Source organism: Tympanuchus pallidicinctus, unplaced genomic scaffold (genome assembly GCF_026119805.1).
Source record: "Tympanuchus pallidicinctus isolate F22 unplaced genomic scaffold, pur_lepc_1.0 scaffold15, whole genome shotgun sequence".
In the NCBI taxonomy this organism is placed as follows: Eukaryota; Metazoa; Chordata; class Aves; order Galliformes; family Phasianidae; genus Tympanuchus; species Tympanuchus pallidicinctus.
In genome coordinates, this window is record NW_026294669.1 from 9,802,132 (window position 1) to 9,827,544 (window position 25,413).

General features: G+C 37.8%; 1 protein-coding gene across 1 annotated transcript in view; it reads left to right on the forward strand.

Moving 5' to 3' along the window:
* The window catches only part of MYLK (myosin light chain kinase), a 176,553-nt gene that overhangs the window by 48,726 nt on the left and 102,414 nt on the right, over positions 1–25,413 (forward strand). The window contains exons 2-4 of the mRNA XM_052674486.1: positions 3,109–3,266; positions 21,827–22,034; positions 24,839–24,887. Of these exons, the coding sequence (XP_052530446.1) occupies positions 3,117–3,266; positions 21,827–22,034; positions 24,839–24,887 (407 nt within the window). The 5' untranslated portion in view covers positions 3,109–3,116. The remainder of the gene's footprint in view (positions 1–3,108; positions 3,267–21,826; positions 22,035–24,838; positions 24,888–25,413) is intronic.

Here is a 25,413-nt window from a genome sequence, read left to right on the forward strand (position 1 = left end):
GAGGAAATGAGGTGTGTAAAAAGAGGAAGCTGTCAAGTCAATTCTGAAATATTGATCATTTTGAAGCATAGTGGATGGCACTTAGTCAACAGTTTTTCTAGGGATTTCAGTGATCTCTATATGGGAATCAAATGTATCTAGTGTTTCAAAATGCATATTTTTTTTTTAAATCTGCCTTTTTTTAAATCTATACTGTTTATATGGTCCTGTGACTGTAGCCAAACTCCTATCCTCTATTATATTTATTCTACAGCACTTCTCTGTGGCAAGGAAGTACAATAATCTCCACTTCATCGATAGGGAACCGTGGCAGAAGAGAAGCTTAATGACTTGCCTGAGGTCATGCAGGCAGCCCCATCAGTGAGCAGGGAATTCAGCCAGGATCCCAAATAGCAGACAAATGCTCCAGCCTCTGGGCTGGCCTTTTGCTCCTGTATTTAGAGAGCTCAAAAGATTCTGTCCAGATTTCAGAGACGGTTCAGAGATTATTGAGGGCAGACTGGCTAAAATAACAGAATATCTGGACCAAGTAAAAATGAGCTGCTTAGGTGGAGAGTTGCAATATCAGGAAGACTCAAAGCTCTGCTTGTCTCTCACTTGTGCGCACTCACTCTCTCTTACACTCATGCCCTCTCTGAAGCTCATTTTTTTCTGCTTCAGAGGAAGGACACGTTAAAATGAAATTAGTATAATTAAGTGGTTATGTAGGAAGCTGAGGGTAAGTGTTTACTTATATAAAAGAAGTGGATGAGAAAAAAGATGAGATGGAATTCTCAGAGTTTGCTTTTGGGGGGGTTTACTTTTGTGATCTGAGTGACAAATGTGTACTGAGTGACAAATTTGTTCCCAGTAAAAAATGCTTGAAACTCATTAGTCTGCTTTGGTATTACAAAGATTAGAGGGCACGCTGTGAGAATTTGTACGGATTTATGTGCTTTTTAGAAAGGATTAAGAATAAAAAACATCCAGATTAGAAATGCTGTCTAACCACATCACTGCCCATCCAGCCAGCACTTGCATGAAGGTTTTCTTTTATGTTTAATGCCACAGTGTTTTTATTGCAACTTCAGTTACGCTTGGTTTTGTTTTAAGACCACAGTCTAGGTGTGCACAGCACGTGAAATGAAATGTTATGAAATGTCTTTGGAATCTTATTCAGTAGCAAACTGAGAAAAACCCTTTATGGATAGGATCATTCTAGAAAACTCCTTACATTAAAAAAAAAAAAAAAAAAAAAAAAGAAAGAAAGAAAGAAAGAAAAGAAGTCAGATGTGTTCCATAGCTTTTAAGTGTCTGCATTTTTTCCTGTCTATTGAATTTAAGCTGGAATAAGATTTGTTCTTCAGAACACTGTTTTCTTACAGTATTTGGACATGCTAGTTCTATATTAACACCAGGCTGCACATGGGTTTATTTATCTCTTTGGGAAAATAATTGTAAAACATCCTCTAAACTGAAAAAAGAAGACTTCCTAATTATCTAGAAGAAGCATCTTCAGCGTACACAGCTAATTAGAGTCAGACTGCTAAATGTGGATGATTAGAGGCTTATGTTGCTAGAAGACTGCTTGTGCTCATTTGGGCTAATATTCTTTGGTAAATTCAATCTTATTTAAACATTATTTAGAAAAAAACATAAACCCATGCAAGATGTCCTGAAACAAAAGACTAGCTGTTACTTTATTTTATATGTTACTGTGTCATTTTAACATTAGGCTTCAAGTTGTTGACAGCTTTTGCCATGTTGGTTACCGAAATGCAATAGAAATGTAACCTGACCATACCAATGACTGTTAGTTGTTTAGGACCTGATTCCTTACCTTCTACTTCCCCCACAGCTCACCTTATTTCCTTCGATCTGTCCATCTGTCTGTCCTCTGGAGTTCTGTGGTTCCCTCACTTTAGAACAAATCACCACCTGGTGCTTTGATAAGGTGTTTCTTGAGATTGACATTCTCTGTATTTACTGAGCGTGTCAGGTGCGCTGTATGGAATCACTGTGTTCCCAGAGTGGATTTTCAGAAACATACATGGCAATGTGTCCCATCAGAAATGAACTTCATGTTCCTAGCTTGTCCAGTCAATTTTGAAAAATGCTTTTCTTGGTCACTTTACTCAACAAAAAGTTGGAACTTTTGAGCAAGAGTTTCAAGGGATAACTCCTGGAATTGGTGCTGCTGTTAGCTACAGAAGTGGCAAATGCAGAGTTCTAAGAACCTGCTTTGCAAGGTTAGTTTGATTTTGTGTGGCATAGTGCAGGACTCAGAGGAACTACTACTATTTTTTTCTGGATAACCTAGGTTTTTACACTTTAAAATTATATTAGGGCTTTTGTTGTGCGTTTTCTATTGGGGAGTATAAGGTATATAGCAGAACAGTCATATCTGAAGTAGGTATCTGTAATGAGATTCCTTAAATGATATACATGCAGCATAAAATTTGGTGCTATTTTACTTGTGTACGTGCTGTAGAAGTATTTGCAGTGAAGTGGAAGCTTGAAATTTCAGCAGAGGTATCTATTATGTACTAGCAGTACTTTGGAGGGAGATACCAGATATTTCTTAAGATCTTGAAAGCATAGTATGAAAAATCAGATTTTCCACATTCCCGCTCGCAACTTAACTCCAGTGCAAACAGAGGCCTCTTTATTTCATAAGACTTACTTAACACTGGCTCTTCTTCTGAGACTTACTGATATTGGTGTACTGCAGGCCAGGAAAATCAAAGTCACATTGCAAAAATATCCTCCTGAAATAAATTATTACAGTTTAACGCAATTGTAAAGGATGACTTCTTGGTTAAGGAGTTGGCCTGGGACTTGAGAGTTCAAACTGAGTTCACTTCAAGGCTGTGATGCTGTAACAACTGTAATGCACACAATCTTCGTGGGTCTCAGTTCCCCACCCAGAAAGTAACACTTGTTACTTTAGGCTGAAGGCTCTTAGCAGTGTATATGTATGTAATCTGTATATATATATATATATATATATATATATATATATATATATATATATATATATATATATATAACAGTTTTCCTCTGTTCTGTTTCTTAGCTGCAACTGTAAATAATTCATCCTCATAAGTTCTTTGTTTTTCTCTTCTACAGTCCACATCATGGGGGATGTGAAACTGGTGACATCTACTCGAGTGTCCAAAACCTCCCTGACGCTCAGCCCCTCGGTTCCTGCTGAAGCACCAGCATTTACTCTGCCTCCTAGGAATATCCGAGTGCAACTGGGAGCCACAGCAAGATTTGAGGGGAAGGTAAGAAACAGAGATGGTGATCATTTTGTTTTTGTCTTTTCCTGAGGCTGCCTAGTAGTCTGCACAGCTAGTGAAATTGCCTCTCCAATGCGGAATCTTTATTCAAGAAGACTAAACTGGCGTTTCCATTCCTGCAGAGGTAGTTACAGGTCTGTTTCTGAGCAGAGAAGAGTGTTGCAAAGCTTGATTCTGTGCTGATTGTAACCTAGTTAAGCATACCAGGAACCGAACTAAGTATCAGTGGAAAACAGCTCCAAGAGCTATCTCTAATCAGGGAGCAAATATTCTCCTATGGTGTACTGATACTTCTGCCTCCCAGAGCTGCCATTGGCAAAGCTTCATGTGTAACATGTAAAACTAGTGTTTTACAATATGTGCTTCCTGTTAATTACACTAGGAATTGTTAGAGAGTTGTGATGTTTTTGTAGCTGCCTCACCTGCTAATCCAAAAGGAAAAGGAGTGTCTTCAGAGGATAGGCTGACTTGTTCAAGGAAACGTGTTAACTAAAAAGGATTGAAGGAGTTGGTATGCATGGATCCCAGGTTCTCTCCTTTCCCTCACAACAAGGGCATTAAATTGTCCTTACATGTATCCATGTTTCTTTCATTCTTCAATCCTGCTATGAGCTCTTATTATGTTTATCTTTTTCTCCCTTAACCCAATTTTTTTTTCCCAGAGTCACTAGTTTTCTGTCTCAGCCTGCTCAGCTTTCTCCTGTCCATGCTCTGACTGCATGCTGACAGCTATATCCTCAAACCAAATGTGGTTCTGTTCTTTGAAGTGTTGGGATTTCTCTGACAGAGGCAGGAAACTGCAACTTCACTGTAACAAAATCAAGGACTAGAAAGAATTTGGGAAATTTATAACTTCTGAAACTAACATAAACAGAGGGCCAATAGAGGGCATCTGATATTTATCTTATTTATTTATGCAAGAGCAGGCTAGGAACTGGGATTTTTCAACAAGAACTGAATTATATTAGGTTTTAAGTCCAAAATGATATTTTTTTTCTCAGAGTTACCATCATTTTGAGAAGAGACTCAGAAAACCTCTCTGCGTGTATGACATATTCCAGCCCCAATAAGCATCCCCTTTCTTTACTGTTTTTTCATTATTTCACCTTGTTTAGTTGCAAACAGCAGAGAAATGACAACGTGCTGCTACTTCATTTATGTGACACTGATGCACGATACTGCACTGTGACTGGTTCTTCCAGACAGAACTGCAAGTGGCAATACCAGTACATGGAACGAGTGTTAAAGCATGTGATGTTGCTAAGTTTTAGCTTTTACTATTTCTTATGTTTCTTATTTAAAAACTCAAGTAAAATATTTCCAATTTTGGTCCTCTCTGCAGAATTTTATTAGTTAAATTAAAGCAACTCTAAAATCTAGTTACCCACAAGTTAATGTGTAATCATTGCTTTGAGGTTTTTTTTCAGGGTAAACTGTAGCTTGTTTTTTATTTTTATTTTTCTGTAGCTTGGACAAAATACACAAATTCAGTACTAGCTAAACAAAGATTTAAGAATTCCTTGAAGAATTAAGCTTTTATTGAGGTTCTGGATTGAACTTCTTTGATGACAGAAATGTAATTTAGATTTCATTTTGGTATATGAGTATGGCTGAATCCTTTGATCTTCTGTCCCCAGAGCACAGATGATAACACACTGGCTGCGTGCATGTCGGACTGTTGATTTAAACCTTTATAAGCTCAAAAATGCTTTGTAAGTGCTGGACCTTCACAGCTTTGTTGAAATACATGTGGGATCTTCAATTAGTTTGTGGTGAATAGGCTGCCTCCTCAGATTGGCAAACCAGGATGCATAATTATAGCCGCTGTCTTTAGCATTTCAGCCTCTTGCCTTGCAGAGTACTGTCTGGTATTTACTTACTGCAGTTTCATTTTGCCTCTATGAGCAGATGCAGCTGAGAAGCAACAGCATGTGACACAGCTGTAGACATAAAACAGCCAATCTCTATTATTGTGCATTAATTTCAAATTCTTTGGAATCAACTCTTGTTGGAGGCTGAGATACAAACTTGCGATCTGAGGGGGAGGGAGAACGATCTATGCTATAATAGCTGGAAATAGAGTGGTAACGTAACACTGCATGTTCTCCTTATTAACTTGTGCCGGAAAAATGAGATTCTAATGATCGTACTGCCTACTGAAATTCAGTTTATGTGCTCTGTTGTTTATAATGTAATATATTTGGAAGGCTTGTGTTTAGTTCTGTTGCAACTGTTGGATTCAAATGAATATCTTCCTTGTGCTCCTTGTCTGGTAACATGGGCAGGGTTGGGTGAAAATGTGACAGTGTAGTGTGGAAGGATGCTGTCACTCACTAGCTGTAGTCCTGCTAGATAGCAGCCTCAATGGTTATATCATTTGGGACCATGTTTAGCTGTTGTGTACAATGTAATTTCTTCTATCATAGCAACATTACAAAGATTCAGAAGGACAGTATTTATTACGATTTAGTAATAGAGGGAGCTACTGAACATACTTGAATTGTTCTATCCTGGAAAATAAGCTACAGATGTTATGATGGATTATTACTGATACTTTGCTTTATCACACAGTATAAATATTGAACTAAGGCTAAATGAAAGTAAAAAGTTTTAAATATGGCTAGACAGGAGATTTTCTTCAAATAGTTCTTCTGTAGTGGAATCTTTCTTTACAGAAAAAAATATTATGAGAATCCAAGACAGGATATAAATCTGATATTGTCGTGATCCTGTGCTCTCATCAAGTGGACAAGGGAGAGAGAGCCCTAAAGTGAAGATTCTTGCTTTTCTTTCTTACAGAACATAAGACAAATTCTGTGAAATGCCAACTGAAGATCAGGGAGAGGGCAGAAATTGAGAAATAGCCTATAGATGTAGGAAATTGCAGGTGGAAAGGATCTGGAGTTGCCATTAAAATTAATCTCATTTTTTTACATTCCTCCTATTACCACTCTGTTTTTCTTGCTAAATTCTCAGAAAGTTTAACTATATTTGACTGCACACTTCAATTTCTCAGTGTGACCTCAGGGCAGAAAGTTAGCTCATCATCTTTCAAGTATGTATGAACATTATTTTGGCCTGGAAATCAAACTGAGGTGTGGAACCACTTATGCTAAGACAAGGTTATCTTCTCCAGGCACTCTTCTAGCCTCTTCTGCATGGACACCTAAGTTGCTCATCAGTCCATTGCTGAGATGCCAAGTAGGGAAGTTTTCCCAGATTATTCTGAAACTGTGTTATGGTTCCCAATTTGTTAGGAATTGATTGATGAGCTGACTTTCATTGCATAGCACATGTGAGGTGAGCTGGTCAATGTAATAACTTCTGCCCTGTGCTAGGAGGGCATTCTAGCTTGTCCATCAGTGCCTTTTAAGATACTCTTGGAAAAGGAGAGCATAGTGTTACTGGGCTCTGTTTTAAGCTGTTTGTTTCTCTGTTGTATTAATCACGGGAATATTTATCAGTGCTTTGCAATATTAAATTGAGATTTTGTATCTTTCTAATTCAAATGTACATCATTGGATTTCATAATCCCCATTGACATACTGACAAAGGAGATTCTTATATTTGTAGAAAACACCATGAAGGTTTCAAGTGTACCGCAGGATGAAAGGGAAATCCTTTTCAGATGAAGCACTTAAATAAGAATCTGTAAATTACCAAGCAAGGTGGTATTTTGGTGTACATTACTGTTCTGATCTAGAAGTATAAGACCCTCAGCTATGTATTCTACTTTAAAAATGATTTTATTTTAGAATTTCTTGATCTCTCAGCTGTGCTATTCTATTAGCAAAGGCTATGTGGATGTAAACTAATTGAACAGCTGAGAGCCAAAACCAAGAGTCTTTGCTGTTCTCTAATGACCAAACCATATCCTCGTGATTATTCCCTCTCTATTTTAAGCTTTGGGTTCTAAGACCGGTAAGGTTATTCCTAAATATAAAAAAAAAAAAAAAAAAAGGAGGTTGTTGTTTTGATAACCTGTGATTAGCAACCCACACATAATTTTGCTGAACTTAAATAGCAATAGAATGGCTACACCAAAATATAACATGAACATTTTTTGCTCTTGGCTGTAATGTCACTGAGTGTCAATCAGTAAAAAAAGGAAAGTCAACCATTACGTTTCAAAAAACTTGTCCCTGCCCAGAGTGATATTAATGTCTGTATTTGATTGCTGCTAGCAGTTAACCTGCTTTGTCTGTATGTTTGTATAATTCTTGAGGGTAATACTGATGATCATTAATTCTATAAGCCTAAAGAATACTTGTGCTACAGCTCTGTCTGAGAGGAAAAGCCAAATGTGCTACAGATCATGAACTGACTGCCTAGAGGTCAGGAAAGAATTCGGCTCCCTGCATGCACGGTTGGAACCAGTACAGTATGTGTTGTTTTTTTGCTTCATGTGAACCATCATATATGGTCCACTGCCAGAACCAAGATATCAAGCTATTAAATCTAGTCTGGTATTCTAATCTGAAGGAGCTGGATTTCACGTAAACCATTTACTGACAGATGTAGTTCAGAGTTTATGTAGATGTTGGGGCTTTTTGGAACAGAGTTTGATACCCACTGAGTAATAATTATCCTGCTCTTCCCATTCTATCCACCTTCAAATAAGGGAGCTGGATGGTAAATTTTAAGGCAAGCCAGGTTCACGTCAAATCCTTTCCTTATGTAATGTGCTTTCTGATTTTCCTTCTACTATCCTGCTGCAACACTGGATCTGTGTCTGTTCAAATCTCAGTTAAGTTCAATGATATGTGTGAACTTGACAAGTTCTGAGTGGCTTTTGCTGCTGCTGGTTACATGGGTACCCTGTGAAGCACGATGCCTGAGCAAATTCGCTGAGATCAGGCAGAGAGAAGCAAGAAACAATGGGGAGACTGACAATGATCCTGCCACCTGTGCTGGGATCAATCACACTTTTAAAATAAAATTCTTCTTTTCCTATATAGGAAAATAAAATAGTCATTAATAGACAGCAAGCGCAATATATTCCAAACCTCTGCAGAGGGCCACATGTGGCGAAGGTTTATAATCAAAGCATGTCATTACTCATTGCTGTTTTTTTGAGGCCATACTCACTCTAGCTCTAGACTCCAAAGTTAAAAAAAATATTCTGCTTTTGACATGTTATTTGGCTCCGTTCACTCATGGATGCAGTTTGAAGTTTGGAAACCTACAGGGCAAAACCAGACGGCATGCATTTTTACATGTAACATCTGGACTTCCTAGCATCTAAGTGCATGCTGAACCAAATAAGATCTGTGAATTGTGTACAGTTCATGAACAGATGACCAGTATAAGGGCTTTGAACTGACTGTCCACGTAGGTTGAATTTATTTTAGGAAACTTGATAGGCAAGTTATTGCCTGCCAGTAACAGCTAAATCATTTGATTACATAGGATGGAAGGTTCTTTAATTCTTTATGATACAGGCAGGAATATGACTAGCTATCACAATGACCAATTTTCCAAAGACTGCTTCTGCACTTATGTACTGAATGTGGTATTAGAGATAATCCTGGAATCCAGGCCTCCAATCTGCAGTGAATCTACCTCCAAGCGATGTGCTGAAGGCCTGCTACAACTTAGGCAGAGCAGGAGGTCAGAGATGGTCATTCTTCTTGACTGATAAATGAGAGATCTGACATCTGGGCTAACCTTCTCACATTGAGAATGTGTTGTAGTGATTCTCTAGAAGTGATCTAAGCTCTTACACTTTTCTTCTTCACAGAGCTTATAGCACTATTCATGATTCTGCATGAGTCTGAACACCTGGAAATGTTCCATTTACAGAAAAAAAAAACAAACAAAACAACCAACAACAACATTAAAAGCATCTCTTGTTAGGCTTTCTGGTGATGATAATAGCCTTAGTTTCTGTAAATCAGTGTGTTACTGTAAACTTGCGGGCAGACAGAACAAAGTAATCCTTGTCTTCTGAAAATACTTTGCTTAAAGCTGCTACAAATTCCAAGTCAGCTCTGTATGTCTTTACTGCTTTATAGAGATCTTTATAATTCATGTGTAGAATGAGGTGAAATGAAAAACTACATTTTTATCAGTATTTCTGAGTTTGCCTTGCCTTTCTGCACCTTTTCACAATACTTCAGCAGATGTTACTCGATGGAATATATTATTCACTACAAGCAGAACAACTGAGATTAGTAAACTGCCAATTAGAAGCTGCATTGTGTGCCCACATGTAGCATACACAGTAACTTTTCTTCTGAGGATGACAACAATTTGCACATATGGCCCAAAGAAAACAGGACATAAAGAATAAAAAATGAATTAGTTCTTGCAGTCACTTGACTGTTGGTGACAGAATTCATCTAGTTCTCCTCTTTCTTGATTCATGATTAATAGTTTACCGTGGTAATTTGCCTCTAGCTGTGCAGTAAAATCTCAGATTGTAGCTGGGTGGCTTAAGAGGCTGCCATTATTTCCATGTGCTTCATAATACAAAAGTAACCCTATCGTTACGGTGAATGTAGTATTTGCTTTGTTTTTGCAGAGCCTTAGAGTATTAGTGTGATGCATTCTATTTTGTAAAAATAATTTTTGAAAAAATTACAAAAGCCTCCTCCTCTTAGTTTTATCTGACATCTTTTATCTGAAATCTAACCACTTTATGTGATGTTCCCATACTCATCAAACAATGAATGAAGAATTTCCATTTCTGGGAACATTCTGGACTTCAGCTTCATTCTTCTGCTTATACAAGGTTAGTGTTCTTTGGTAAAAGAATACCTCAGCAGTTTGATGCTGTAGGTAGACAATTCAATATTTCATAACAAAATGATGTTAAAAGCCAGTGCTCTGGAAGAAGTAGTATGGTAAAATCTTGGGAATACAAATTAAACTACTAAATGATAATTATCTTTTCTTAATTCATGGTACCACTTAAGCAGCCTAATTCAACTGGAAACTTACTATAGCATTGCTGACAGTAACAAATACATAGGCCAGTTTAGAGCTGGGCTCTTCTCTCCATAGCTTAAAACAGCAGAGAAAATAGTGCTGCTCTCTGTGATGTGTATGGAGTACTGAGGCACAGTGAGATTTACTTGTTTGTAGATTACACAGAAGTACATGCCTGGATTCAAAACTGAACTGTGTGTTTCAGAATTTCAGTGCCCACCCAATCCCTTAGATGTGATCCTGTTCTTCTTGGAGATAACTTTCTTTTCCAAACCAAGAAGCTATATAAGATTTCTAATTAAGTGCACATACCACCAATATCTAGGTGACTGTATTTGGATTAAGAGCATCACTTAATGAAATCAGAATAGCAGAATTAGGTCCTCATTGCCTTGACACAAAAACTAGGTTGTTTTCATGTTATAGTATGCTAGTGGACAGAATTGTAGACAAGGATTTGTCTACTCTGTGGACTACTACACACAGGTTTAATGGAAAGCATTATGATGGATTTGTTCAAATCTCAACAGGAATGCCAGCGACTGCGGTTAAGTGGGGCTCTATTGAAAGCATACGCAGAGTAAGCACTTTTTTCACAACTTAAACAAATACAGCTATTTTTTGAGTGCACGTGTGTCTCTTACCAAGATCACAGAAATTTTAATTTTGAGAGAAAACATTAAAAAGGAGAGGCCCACAAAATTTCTCTTGAACTCAGCAGGTCTATGATTATTTATTCTGAACTGTTGAGCTAGAAATTCATAGCCACTTCAGTTTAGGTTTGGTATTTCTTTTAGTATTTTGAAGGTTTTCCCTCTTACACAGTTGAACCTCAACCACTGACTATTATTATATACGCTTTAGCTTGTATGTTGTGCTGCATGAGTTATCTCTGCTAAACTGTGATTAAGACATGCATATGCTACACTTGGAAAGGTTAAGTTTTGTAGTTGGTTATGATAGAGGCTAGATGTCTAGGTTGTCTGAAGTATTCAGATCTTAACAATCCAACCTTGCATTTTATATCAATTTGTCATCGCATCCGTTCTACTTTTTAATGAAGTGTAAAACAAATGACATTTCATGCCCAATCTGGTTGTCAGCTTTGCAAAGTAGTATTAACAATGAAGCCATATGTATAACTGAGGAGAATATTTACAGCCTCTTCAAACCACTGCCGTTGCCAGCAGCATTCATCACTATCAGCAAACAGATTTTAAATGAACAAGCAACCGTGCAGTCAACTCAGCAACAAAGCCCAGTTTTAGCATTTCCTGTGGCCACTGGCATGCTGCTAAATGGCAAGAAATAAATCTTTCATGGCTGGAAATTGATATCGTAGGGACATGTTTATTCAGAAGCAAAACTTTTAGCTAGCACACCACACTACAGATGTGGATTACTGCCGTTAGTTACAAACCTCAGAGCTCCAAGCATGTTGCAGCAGTGTGTTTTGAGTACAGTGAGCGCTTTTTTCTTTTTGTTTCTTCTTATTAATTTTCCACAGTAGATCATGCATGTATGCTCATGTAAATTTATATAGATTCAACGCTTGCGGATTGCATCATATATTGACACTGCTCACTGGGGAAGACCATCTTCAAGCTAGGAAAGTAGGAAGATACACTGGCTGTCTTGGTCAGTGGCATAGCTCCCACGAGAGGGCTAGGCTGCCTCTATTTCACAACACATAGAATCAGTTCACATCACATTAAGATTGAAACATCATATTGGTAAGAAAAAATAACAATCTTTCAGAAATAATTATTAATGGAAACAATAGTTTTGCATATGTTATTACAGAGAATGAAGAATGTTGCCTTGAGAAAGGCTTGTTCTCTACTTCTTGCTTCAAAACAAAATGGCTGCCACGTCAAAACACAAATATTATTGTCAAGAGTGGATCATTGCTCTGTGCAAATAATTAATGCAGTTTATTTTTTCTGTTTTTTGTTTTGTTTTGTTTTTGTGTGTGATATGACCTGAGTTTTTTGACCAGATGATGTTACACACAAGCTGTGGCTTGAAGTAGCTGGATTCTATGATCAGGGAGATAAAACAGCTTAATATTTGCAGTTTTCCTTCAAAGTGGAGACTTGCATCTTTTGCATATGGCACAGTAAAATTTCATACTGTTTGTGTCAGAGGACTTCCCAGTGCACGCACTCCGTCTAAGCAATCTTTGTCTGAATTTTTGCATAAAATTCTCTTCATGCTTTTAATAGCTATAGGTCATGGCTGACTGGCTGGCTACAACATGGGGAAGTAGAAAGGCAGGTGTTGCTTATGGTAGAATGGTTTATTAAAGCTTCATCAATATAGCACAGTCAGTCTGGAATTGCAACACCTGAGTTAAAATGCCACCTACTCGTGTAACAGAGGTTTACAGTTTCAAGTCCACTAAATTGACATAATAGATGCATGTATATAGAACAAGTGTCATCTTTTAGACTGAATGGGTTCCACTCATGTCTACTTAGTAAAAAGTGTAGAGGCCACCTTCATAGTGTTCCCTACTTCATCACAGTAATATTTTGGGTTATTTGGGGGCTGCATAAAGAGCCCTTTGAAACTGTTACTTTAAACTCAGTAACATTAAACTCATTTTTAAAATGAATTAAAAGCTAATTTCAGAAAAGCACCTATGCATGTGGTTAATACCAAAAGATGTAAGTAAGGCTTATGCATACGTTTACGTACCAGGACTGATGTCCAAACTTGGGAATTAAATAAATTCAAAGCAGTTTCACACCAGTGCAGCTCTGAAATTCCTCTTGGAGTTTTTCAGAAAAAAAACCAGCACAGATGGACTTGTTATGTTACCCGAGAAGGCAATGCCTTAATCAAACAGCCATATGCTGGTGTTTGAGCACCTTGAGTACTTCATGCACCTCTGGGAACTCACCATACTGAATTACACAAAACAAAAACGGTTAAATGTAGAAGACTGAAGGCAATATTATCTGCAGCTGCTGTCTGCATTTCAGTTAGCAGACCATGTCTTCTATGGATAGCTCATAAATTCTTCCCCAACGGAAGTACCATGAATGCTGATTCCCCCGAAGATCTGTGCTGATGTGTGGTGTTCAACGCCTTTGTAATCTGCAAAAATGGTGAGATGACAAAGATTGCAGATAATTTAGAACTACTGAAGATAGTCAGAAGGAAAATTGGTGGGGAGATATCTGCAAAAGAATTTCATTCTGCCTAGACTATAAAACATGAACGCCACTTGGCACTGATGGATACAAAACAGTAAAATAATACATACTTAGTTCAACTGTTATTATCTATTACCCCTGGAAAGAAAGATCTTATCCTGAACAACTTTCTTGAATAATCAGGTCAAGGTGGTGAAAATAACAAATTCTGTTTTAAGATGGATCTTCTTTGTGGGTCTTCATTCTTATTTAGGCAATTAGAAATTGAGGGGTGTGCCAGTAGTTCCCTAGACCTGGATAGAAGTGTTTCCCCTAATTATATAAGTATGTTTGTAACGTCAACATTGGTTTATGATCTGAACTGAAAGCATGCTTCCAGCCTCTACATCAATCCAAATACAGCATTACAGGTCTAATGAAGCAAGACCTGATTTCAACAAAAATTAATCAAAAGTTTTCATCAAAAAATTTTGTGCAAGTCAAGCATTTTCCTACAGAGTTCTAGATGGTCAGTATTGGTGGCAGGGATGGAATAAGCACAGAAGCATGGCAGAAAGTTACTCTTCTACATGATCAAATCATTACATGCTTTCTAGAAGGGATGAATGTACTCTTTGTCAAGGTGCTGCAGAAACCCTTGCAGATTGCCAGATAGTAAAATGGAATTTTAAGGAAGGGTCTCTCACACAAAAATTGAGAAAGAATCCCTGAACTCTTTACTCTCCCCTAGCTTCTGTCTTACCTGAATTCTGTGATCTACAGGTTAGATGCAGTGTTCATAATCAGAACACTGTACATTTAGCTCTATGATATTGTGGAGGTTTTAGTAGACTTCTAGAAGGAGTTGGTACAGCAGTTAAAAGGAGCCAGAAGCATTCAGGACTTTTTAAGTCAATGTTTTAAGTCAATAAAACATTAAAGCTACACACTACCTAGTATCCACAACTTTTTCTAGGATTATGTAGAAGTAAGTGTGATATGGCACACTAACCATTATGTTGCTGAAACAATGATTTTAAAGGAACAGCTTTTAAATAAGTTGGAAAAGAGTTACTAAATCTCTTTTTACTTCTGGGCCTTCTTACCTTCCTCAGATAATATCTCCTGATCTCTCATCAGGGCAAAAGGGATAATGGCAAAGCTTGTAGTCTTTTGGATGCTCCAGTAGTATATTATCTTTTCACTCAAGGCTGATAGAATGAGTTTTCCCTTACTCACAAAGATAACATTAGCAATATCAAGGAGACCAGTTGTGCAGAGGTTTTCTTTTCATGGCCATGAATTGGAATCAAGTAAAATGCATGTGGTTTGAAGTTCAAGAAAGGAATTTAATGTAATTATGCATGGTCTGATATTGCCTAAAGCCAGAATGCAATGAGTGCTAGGGATAGGTGCCAGGAGAATGAGTTGTCAGATTTGATGGCACTTATCAGATGTTTCATTCTTTCTATTTTTGATTCTTTTTACTAGTCATAGTACTAGGATAAGACAACAGTTTGTTTGAATGTTCACGTTGCCATTTTTCTCTCCTTGCTTCACACCATTTGGGAGAAGAACCAGAGAATTGCACACACCAGTTGTGAAGACTGATGTCTTCAGAGTAGTGTTTCAGTAAAGATTATGGCCAAAGGACTAATTTATGAGGGCTGTATGCATATAGAATGAGAAAACTAAACACCAGATGTAGCGTACAGAGTTCAGCACTTGAAAAAAACATACACAAAGTTTACAGAAAGAGAATTATTGTTTCTTATGGGTTCTACGGATAGTGCTTTGAAGTGAGCTATGTTTAGTCTTAGTGATGTATTCCAGTTTTGCTTTCAATGAGGCAATTGTAGATTTTAGACTGCTCATTTGAGGAGATAAGAGATAGCTATAATCTTTCATACAAAACAAATATCTTACTACATTCCAAATATTAAGTATTTTCATATTTAATCTTGCCAGGCAGGTTTTCTGTTTTAGAACAAAGTTCTTTTTTTAATGGATAAACTATCTTCAGATAGAGTTTGTGTGTGTTTAATCTCTCAGAAAGAACTTGACAGTGTATCATATCCACTTTTCTTCATCAAGAAAATCTGTTGCTCATTTGTTAAAGCAAACTGCAGTTAGAACCTGGCAGTAGTACTTCTATCTGACCTGCAAAAAAGCTATGCTGGCCAGAACCATATTTTTCACCTGTGTTAACCAAAATAAAAACAAAAATATATCACCTTGTATGGGTCATGTTCACTGCAACCTCCACTGGTTTGTAGTACTTTTCTCCTAGAATTGACTTAATATTTCACGTGAGTGTAAACTCATACAACTTATACAAGAAATAGCTTTTTTTCTTGTTGCAGAGCAAGCTGGACAGAGCATTTACTACTGTAGCATCCTCTGCTCTCAAGTCTCAATTCAGTTCACAAGTCTTTTGATCAAGGTCCAGAAATATTTGGCTCTTGCTGAAGGTAGAGGACACTAGCTAGAGCCTAATGACTCTGGGAAACACACTTCTTTTTGGGGAGGATTTAGGATGAGTCTTTTGTGGGATAAGCCACATCCACAGAAAGACTGTTGCTATTTAGACTGAATCCCTTGGGGGCTGCAGGAGGGCCCTGGATTGGCTTTAACTGTATGACTTTTAGATGAGACCATCTACTGCGTAACTTGCAATAAAGGGAATAATTTTCACTTTTTGATACCTAAACATTAGCAGATGGTATCAGGTATGTAATACAGTCCGTATCATATTTCAAGTGTCAGTGCTACAAATAGTTTATTCCCTTATTTACACTTGAATATAATTACTTTTACAGAATTTGTCACGCTGCTTAATCACATTTCTTCTCCTGTTTTCTTGATACAGTATGATGGATTTAAGTTTTGCAAAGGTACAAGAGTTTTACTCCCAGCTTGTAATGGCTGTTTGCCAGGCCTTCTTTTCTGTGTCAAGCTTTTGTTTGCAGGCTGCAGAATAAAGGCCAAAGTTGGTCAGATATTCTAAATGGTTTTCTGCACGTCATTCAAGTCTCCTCCTGGTGTGACGTCTAATGATCTCTCCAAAGCAAGGTAAAAGGTAAATTGTAACTGGAGGCAAGCATAAGTGAGGCAATCTTCTTTTATTCCTTAGTAAGTTCTGATCTTGGTGGGTCTTTCCTTGAGCTGTAATTTCTAGGAAAAAAAAATGGTTTACATTTGAAGGCAGGTATGGGACAGAGGATAGACTGCAAACTCTTCTCAAAAAGTTACTTCACTGTTTCATTCTTTAATGTTAAGACAAGATAAGGCAGCCAAATAAGCAAGAAAACTTCTGTTCCTCTAAAGAAGTTCACTCCCATCAGAGTGAACATCATCTACCAACCCACTGGGCATTTTCTCTAAGTGTTCTTTGGCCAAAGTTGTTTGTGGAAATCTTTTTTTTTTCATGTAGGAGGAATGAATTGATCAGTAGAAACATCCAAAAAGCCAGATGAACTGAGATAAAACATAGTAAAAATAACATGTCCAAGTTGATACCAATATAAACACAGAAAGAAGGAATTTAGCCTAACTTGATTACACTTCAATCATTTGTTGTGAATTCAGTTAGAATTTAATATATATGACCTTATAGCCATGGTTTCTTTCAGCCCTGTTTCTCACTAGTGTTCAATTAATTCATTTTTCCTCAAGGCAGAGTCAACTTCATACCCCCCATTCCTGATAGATGTTTTTCAAACTGCTGTATGGACTCACAGTGATGACAGTGGAAAAAAGCACATTTGTGTCCTTCAAAGATAAATTCAAAATCAGTCGTTCTTTAGATGAACTGAAACCACCCAAATACAACCAATCTTCTTATTCAGTGATTTAATAGTTTACTTACTGTGATTTTAATTCTGAATTTTGTGGAAGTAAAGCGCAAAGGCAGGCTATAGAGAAAGCAGCAGTACTGAACACTGTGTGCTGACAGATTCTGGATGTTTTAAAATTCTGATTTCATGAGGGAACAATGGCCTTCTGAGAAGACTTTTAGTGGTTAGTGGAATTCATATTGCAGCATATGAAGTCATCTTTATGAGGGGAGTTATTTTGAATAGCAATTTCATGACAGTTGTATCACTGCCAGTTTTTCTTGGTACAGCTTTTGATGTGCTTGTCTATACATGATGTAATTAGGGGCAATTTCTTTCTGGTCTTTTTGTTTGTGTGTTGCTGTAACCTTGAGTAGAAACAAGTGACATTTATCAAGCTCTTAACATCAAGAATGAAATGCTTCAGCCAGTGTAATGAATGATATACTTGAATATGCCATGTACAGTTTGCCCACATTTCCAAGAATCTTAAGGTGCTATTGTCAAAGGGAGTAACAACAATGTTATGCAGCCCATCAATAGTTCACAGCTGCTTGTGCTTTGGATTTTTGCTATTTGTGCCTGATTCTTTTTGGAGATTCTGGGATTGCATTCATTGTTAATCTCACTGAAAGCAGTGACAGTTATCACAAAGTAGGATCTGAATGGGAGTTAAAAGCATGATCCAAAAGAGCTCATCAGATTACCCAAAGCTGCTACAGTTAAATAGGCAAACCTATGCCTTTTGGAATTGATATATAAGCAGCTGTTTTATGGAGCATAGATGCAGGCCAAGTTTTAGAAAAAGCTTTCCTTTACTTTGGAACGGACAGGGAAACACCTCCCCTATGAGGACAGGCTGAATGTGCTGGGGCTGTTCAGCTTGGAGAAGAGGGACTCCAGGAAGATCTGATGGAGAACTTCCAGTATTTTAAAGGAGGCTACAAGAAAGAAGGGGAAGGAAGAATTTTTTACAGTAAGGGTGATGAGGCACTGGCAAAGGTTGACCAAAGAAGTGGTGGATGCCCTGTTCTTGGGGATGTCCAAGGTCAGGCTGGATGGGGCTCTGAGCACCTGATCAAGCTGTGGGTGTCCATATTCTTTGCAGGGGAGTTGGACCAGATGACCTTTGCAGGTCCCTTCAACTCAGTCAATTCTATGATTCTTTGATTTTAAAAAGTTTCTGAATATATTTGGCCTTAGATGTCACTGAATGCCTTTAGGTTTGTGACAACAGTGACTAGTTTTCAGCAGATTTTTTAATAAAATTGTCCTTTAATGAATAGCTCTAGCAGACTTGTTGGACAACTTCTCCTTGTTTCTTTTCTTTGGGAACATCATTCCTTTTCATTAGCATTTCCCCAAACCTTGCTGCAGAGCTGAATCTTAACTCTCGAAGTTTTACAGGCAACAGCTTCTTTCTCAGCTCTATTCACTTACCATGTTGATGTGTGAAGCAGGAGATTTGTTTTACCTTGACTTATCTAGTCCACTTCTCCGAGACTGTGGTGAAGGATTGATGAGTTCTAACAAAAACTCAGACCTCACAGTGTATATACTCCTTGCAGTCAATTTTCCACTTGTCGGTGTTGTTGAGCAAGTAAAGAAAAGCCACAGCCTCAATGGGACTGGCAATGCTCAGACACACCATGCTGTAAATAAAGGTTATAGCCTTCTGCTGCTGGGCATTAAATAAGCAGATAAATTTCTCTTCACTGTGGATTTATTCAAGGCAGATGTTTTTAGTGAGTTCTGGAAAGGCTGGGGAGGAATATAAAACCTGCTGCAGTTCTGGAACTGATCCATTAGAATCAAAACCTAGTAACCAGTGGTAGGTTTAAGGATCCCTGACACTTTTATGGCAAGACTATGTATTTCAGAGAGGGCTGGCTCAGTTTGAAACACATTCCAAACCAAAACCTGAAATAAATTCTTGCAACAGAGCAATTCACAAAACTCCCACTTGCCCCTTATGTCAATTTTGACAAAAATGAAACAAACAAAACAAAATCAACCAAGATTGGGAATGGAATGATGCAACGTTCTGAAAAGAAATGACGTGCTGATTGCCTGTGTCTCTATTTTTCTGGATGCCATTTCCTCAGTGTAGAGTTGCAGATAAACACAATAATACAGGTATAACAAGTATGAAACAGACACACATGGAAGAAATGGAAAAATACTTAATGTGTGCTTAGCTATTTAATACTGGAAAAGCATGTATAATTGTCTACCTGAATTTGAGGGGCCGAGTAAGAATGGCTTCATGTGGTCCAAGAAGGAATTAAGAATACGACAAAAGAATAAGGAAAATAAAAGTAAGATGATTGCTACTGCTGCAACCCCAGTAGTTCCCTTGGAAGTATTCGAAGGATTGTTTGAAGCTTAATGGAACGATACATTTTAAAAAACACCACAAAGAATGATTGAAAATTTGATATTTTGTAAAGCATAAATGACAGGTATAAACTCCCTCCTAAGACATTCTTTGTTTTTGGATAAGTCACTTAATCCAAAATGAGAAGATAGGCAGAAGGGCATTGACAATACTACGATAAGAAATGGTTTTGTGGTACGAATCACATTCTTTACCAGTGAACATATCATCAACTCTCAAGAACTACACCACCAAAAACAAACAAAAAAAACCCTGAAGTTCCACTAGCTTCTTTTTGTGAAAATTAGACATACTAAGAAAGACATCCATTCCTGAGAGCCTGCCCTCTCATTAAGCACTAAACCAGTTCTGGAGTAGTGGTAGGGGACATGGCTGAGTAGGAACTGCTGTTTTTCAGAAAGCAAAAAAAAGACATGGCCAAAAGAGCTTTTCAAGATGCTAGGGTAGTTTGTAAACAGTGATTGATCCCACTGCGCAGGGGTCCACAATGCATTCAGCATAGAACATGGCTCTTGCTGAGGTAAAAATAATTGTTTCTTGGAGAGAACTGAGGAAGTTTGTACCAGAACTGGAAAATTTATTGAGCAGATTCATTAATGTTCCCTCTCCGTATATTAAGAAATGTCAGGAAGAAGTGGCCACAACATCACTGGCAACATTAATTTTTCTGAATTTATATGTAAGGAATTAAAGGAAAGAGACAAATTTCTGATAGCTGTAACTTAAGCTCAGACAGATGAGAAGCCCAGACGTAGTAAGGTGGAACTGAAAGGTTTTGAAAGAGGAGAACCTAAGGATGGATGAGTCTGTTTGGCTAAGAATTGTGATCTGGAGAATAAGTACTATGTAGTCTGAGGAAAGCTGAGCTGAATTGGTGATTTGAAGGTGAGAGGAGTCTGCAAGGAGGAATTTGGACAAGCCACAATCAAGTCATCTTCAAATCAAGATAATCAGTATTTTGCCCACCTGGAATTTGGAGGGACTTCCTGTTCAGTTGCCAAGGTTTTAAAATATAGTTCAATATGCAGTATTGCCACTTGCCTAGTGAGCAAACTCAGACATGATTGCTTACCCGAGTTCATCTTGATCCACTCAGTTATTTATTTTTCATGGCATTTAGGCAAAGGATCAAAGAGTCAGAAGATGGCATGCTATCATTATCAGAGTGGGGGAATAGGAAAGAAGTGGGGAAAACTTCAGAGGTTGTAATCAGAGGTTGTTATGACAACAGGGGAAGTGTGCTAACAGTTAACACATACTAAACCAACCTTCAAAGTGGATGGCACATCTCATAAAGCAGAGGAAGAAACTTTGCCTGAGGAGATAATTCACTGTTGGAAACTGGTATATGTCTGGTTTTTCCATCCTTTTCTGAAAAAGACAGATTCTCAGCAGGCAGGTTTCAACAGCCTAACTGAAATCAATAACTTGGTTCTCAGTTACTCAGAATCTGTCTGCAAATCTGAAGGTATCACTAATGCCTTAGCAGGCAAGGATATATTAATGTGGTTGCTGTGTAATGAGCATGGGTCTGCTTTATTTTCTTGAAATCTGTTCTTTGGGCGACCAGTAGACCACAAAGCTCCTTAAGCATATCAGTATGTTTTTGTGAGCATATCTAGGTCTTTATTGTTCGCTTGCCACCATCACGTGAGAATTCCCTTAATGACACTATCTCAAGTGGCACCCCCTTGTCTTCTGTTTTTAAAGACAGCTTCTGCTTTTTCAAGACAGAAGGTGGCATGTACTTGTACCTCTTGCCTGTAAACTGGCTGGAGCCACTACATCTCAGCATGTATGAAAACTAGATAGCTCCATGCAGATTTACAGTAAAAGCCTAATCCTTAGCAGCCATGCTAAAAATGTTTGGCATAGATACCTTGCAGTCTTGAATACTTAGAGATATATAATAGTACTTCTGCCTTTTGAATCTCTGAACAATGAAAACCCACGCATCAAGATTTTTCATAAGCACCGTTTCTGTGCTTCCATAGGCAAACCATTCTAGTGGGAAACTTTTGCACAGGTATCTATCTGCTTCTCTAGTCTTATGATTTTAACAGTTTGACTTAGCCAAAAGTTTCTTCATTTCATTATGTTCTGCCATTTGGCTTGTGAGAAGCATGTGTTAAACAGCTCCTGTGTCAAGAACTTTCCACTGTATTGCTAAACGTCCAACATTTCTTCCTAATACCATCATCTGTTTGCCTTCATTCTCCACTCTTTCTCACATTGTTCCAGGTCAGAGGCTACCCTGAGCCACAGATCACGTGGTACAGAAATGGACACCCTCTCCCAGAAGGAGACCATTATGTTGTGGACCACAGCATTCGGGGGATATTCAGCTTGGTAATCAAAGGTGTGCAGGAAAGTGATAGTGGTAAATACACCTGTGAGGCTGCAAATGATGGTGGGGTTCGTCAAGTGACTGTGGAATTGACTGTGGAAGGTAAGACAATACTTAAACTGCCACTGTGATAATAATAGAGTTTAATTAAATGAATAGGTTGTGTTAAAACACCCATCCAGTTAAGATCATAACAGTACATACATGTTTTCTCACTGTTGCAAGAGTAGCACTCTTATCTGGTACAAAAGAAATCCCATTTTCATAGCTGTAAGTCTAACAAGGGTTCAGGGAGTGGGGCATCTATATTGTAATATTTCCATTTCTGGATGCTAGATTTAATGCCTTCTTTCCCCCAAACCTTACGATCGATTAACTATGAATGGGATATTAATTCAGGTTATTCACATAATTCTCATTTAAATCCAATCTAATATTTCGAAAAATTATGCAAAGACTTCAATTAAATTGATGAAACCTTTAGGATCTGTGATATGATTATGTACTATAGCATATTATATGGCTAAATGTTAATATGCATTCCAGTGAGGAAACACATGGTTACTAAGAATGACATTTACATATTTTTTATTTTTCTGTACTCTTTGTTGAAGTCCAGTTCTACAAATTAAGATTTAACATTTGACACAGTGCTGCCTATTAGAGACACAAATGAAGCAGATGAAAGCACTTGCTTTTGCCACAGATATTCACATTTACAAAGCTGTGAGCAAATTACAGATTGCCTGAGAAAAATATTTGTAACAGAATGTGAGTTTTTAGGTTGGTTTTGTTTTTTGTTGCTGTTGTTGTTGTTGATATTGTTAAAACAGAATTTTTATCCTAACAGAATATTGGAAATAATTTAATATCTGTAAAGGACATCTTCCTTTGGAAGTTTGGCAGCCAGTTTGAGGCAGCCTGAAAGTTGTTTCAGAGGCTTTCCTAAAAGAAACAGAGAACTTCTACCAGACTTCATTTTTCCTCTACAAGAGGAGGACTGCTTAGTTTACATGTTCAGCTTCTGAGGTGCAAGGCCTGAACAATTTTTCTTATTCCAAGTTACGTTCTTTCTGTTGTTCCTCCTTTCCTAGTCCAAGTATTGTAGTGGTATTGACAGCCTTTCTACTCCTACATCTGAACTACTTGTTATCTTAACTGTTGAGTACTATTTCCTTCCTGGCTTTGTTTATGGACAATTCAGGTCTGCTTTGCAGGGAGGTTGGACTCGATGATCTCTGGAGGTCCCTTCCAGCCCCTACAAGAGACACTACAGCTTTGTGATTCTGTGATAGTTACTCAGGCTTTACAATGATACAACACTGTTTTGGATCTCTTTTGGAGGTTATCCATACTTTTGGTTGATTGCTCAAGTTAACATGGCAGGGGAGTCATCTTAGCCTGCAACGTTAACATTTTCTCTTGGGCAGTAAGAGCAATGGGGATCTTGGAGCTTCACAGCATATCAAACAGGCACACTGAAGCAATATGCTCCTGGCGTTCTGCATGTGTGCTTCCCTTTGCTAAGTTGAACGCCTGGTTGCAATTGCATATTTAATGTTACATGGAAACAGCTAAGATCAAGCCCAGGAATTTTTAAGAGAACATCTGCATATTAAATAGTTGCAAACTGCCATATTTAAAATGTAAAGAGTGACAAAAAGCCAAGGAATAATGGAAATCAACTGTGCTTCTTTTCTCTTAGCTGTTCAGTCCTCCTGGAAATCTGCTAAATATCAAAGCATCTCAGGTCACAACTTTGCATTGAATTCCTGAAGCACAGCAAAAATTGACAGCTGGCCTCAAACAATCAGCACTTGGTGTATTCTGAGTAAAAAATCTCTTACACACATCTTTGGAGTACATATTGAATCATGCATATGTCTGACACGATATATATTGCCTTCTGCTTAAAAAAAAAAATGTGTAAAATCATTTTATTCCCTAGTTTAAAGCTATCTGAGAAACAACTTCTGTGGAGGTGAGGTTTTTTTAAACAGGTTTTTATATCAGGTGTTCTGACATGGACTTTGGTGCTGTTCAAAAACAATTCCATGGTAGAACCCAATGACTGAATTTAACAGAATTTAAGAATTAAAGTGGTCTTTATCTCCTCGTAAAGGGATCTATAACCCCTCTACACATCAGGATGGCAAGGCACAGGGTTTTTGTTTTCAGCAAAGAATTCTACATTGGGCTGACTGTTACCTGAAAATATGAGTGACACTTTCTAGTTTTTCTATCCTACCGCTCTATCTGAAAGTCAGTGTAAATCCATAGGAAGTGCTAGCATAATTTCTTTCTTCACAGCCATCAGAGCTGTTTGCTTCAAGCTGCCACTTTGGATCTATCTCAGGCTACTATCCATTTTTTCTGCTCCAGATCTGCCAGGAATGCTGTGTGCAGTAGATGGCGCTGAGCTTACATGATTTCATATACACATATCCCTGTTGCTAACGCCAGTAGTAGGATGAACTTCAGAGCTTCCAAAAGAATGGTCTTTTTGAAAAGATATTCATTAGAGCAACAACCAAAATAACAAAAACAGGCAAGCAAAGCAAGACCTCCTTCAGAGTCTAAAATATATATATATTTGCTATCTAATTATTATTAGCGCTGTAGAAATTAGACATTGTTATTCACTCAAAAATATTTTTGCATGAATAGTCAGCAGTCTAGTTGCCACTGAGGTCAAAGGCTAGATGGTAACTCTGCTAAAACCTGTTCTTGAAATTGGAGAGCCTAACTTCAGGCTTTAGATCACATAACCTCATACTGCAGGTGTTGCATTCCTCCTTCATTTTTGAAACCTGGAGAAATACATGCTTTACATAGTCTAGTATCTGTAATTCCTAATGGTCTTGTCAAAAATTCTTATTTCCTATTTTCCTGTCTTGTGCTCACAGGAAACTCATTGAAGAAATACAGCCTACCGTCCAGTGCCAAAACCCCTGGGTAAGAAGTCCAAGGGCTTTGATATTGTTTAACAGATGCATGAATGTATTTTGGTGGGTAAACAAGTAAAATTACTCTTTCTAAAGGATATGGACTTTTTCTTTCAAGTTCTTCCTGCATTTTGTCCTTAGCTTTGATTCAGTCTGAGAGCCAGACTGAGGGTTGGATTCTTGTGTAGATCTCAACTGTTCCTCACTGGAAATGTATCCCCAATGCTTTTTGCCTGTTCACGAATGAGGGAAATGGAGGAAAGAAAAGCCTGATAGTTGATGACTCAATTTTGCACATCATGACGATGGAATAGAGTAATTGGTTGGCATATTTGCTCACATTAGCAAGATGAGAATAGCAGGAATGTCTGTGCTCACAGAGGAAAGACAAGGTTAGCTTCATCAGTTCAAAGTTCTTAGCTCCTTTAGAGCTGAGTGTCAACTACAGGAACAATCTGAAAACAAACAGATAATTGTGAAGTCAAGTGCGTTGTCCAACCCTCCATTTAACCCAAGCAGAATAGATGCTATGGGAA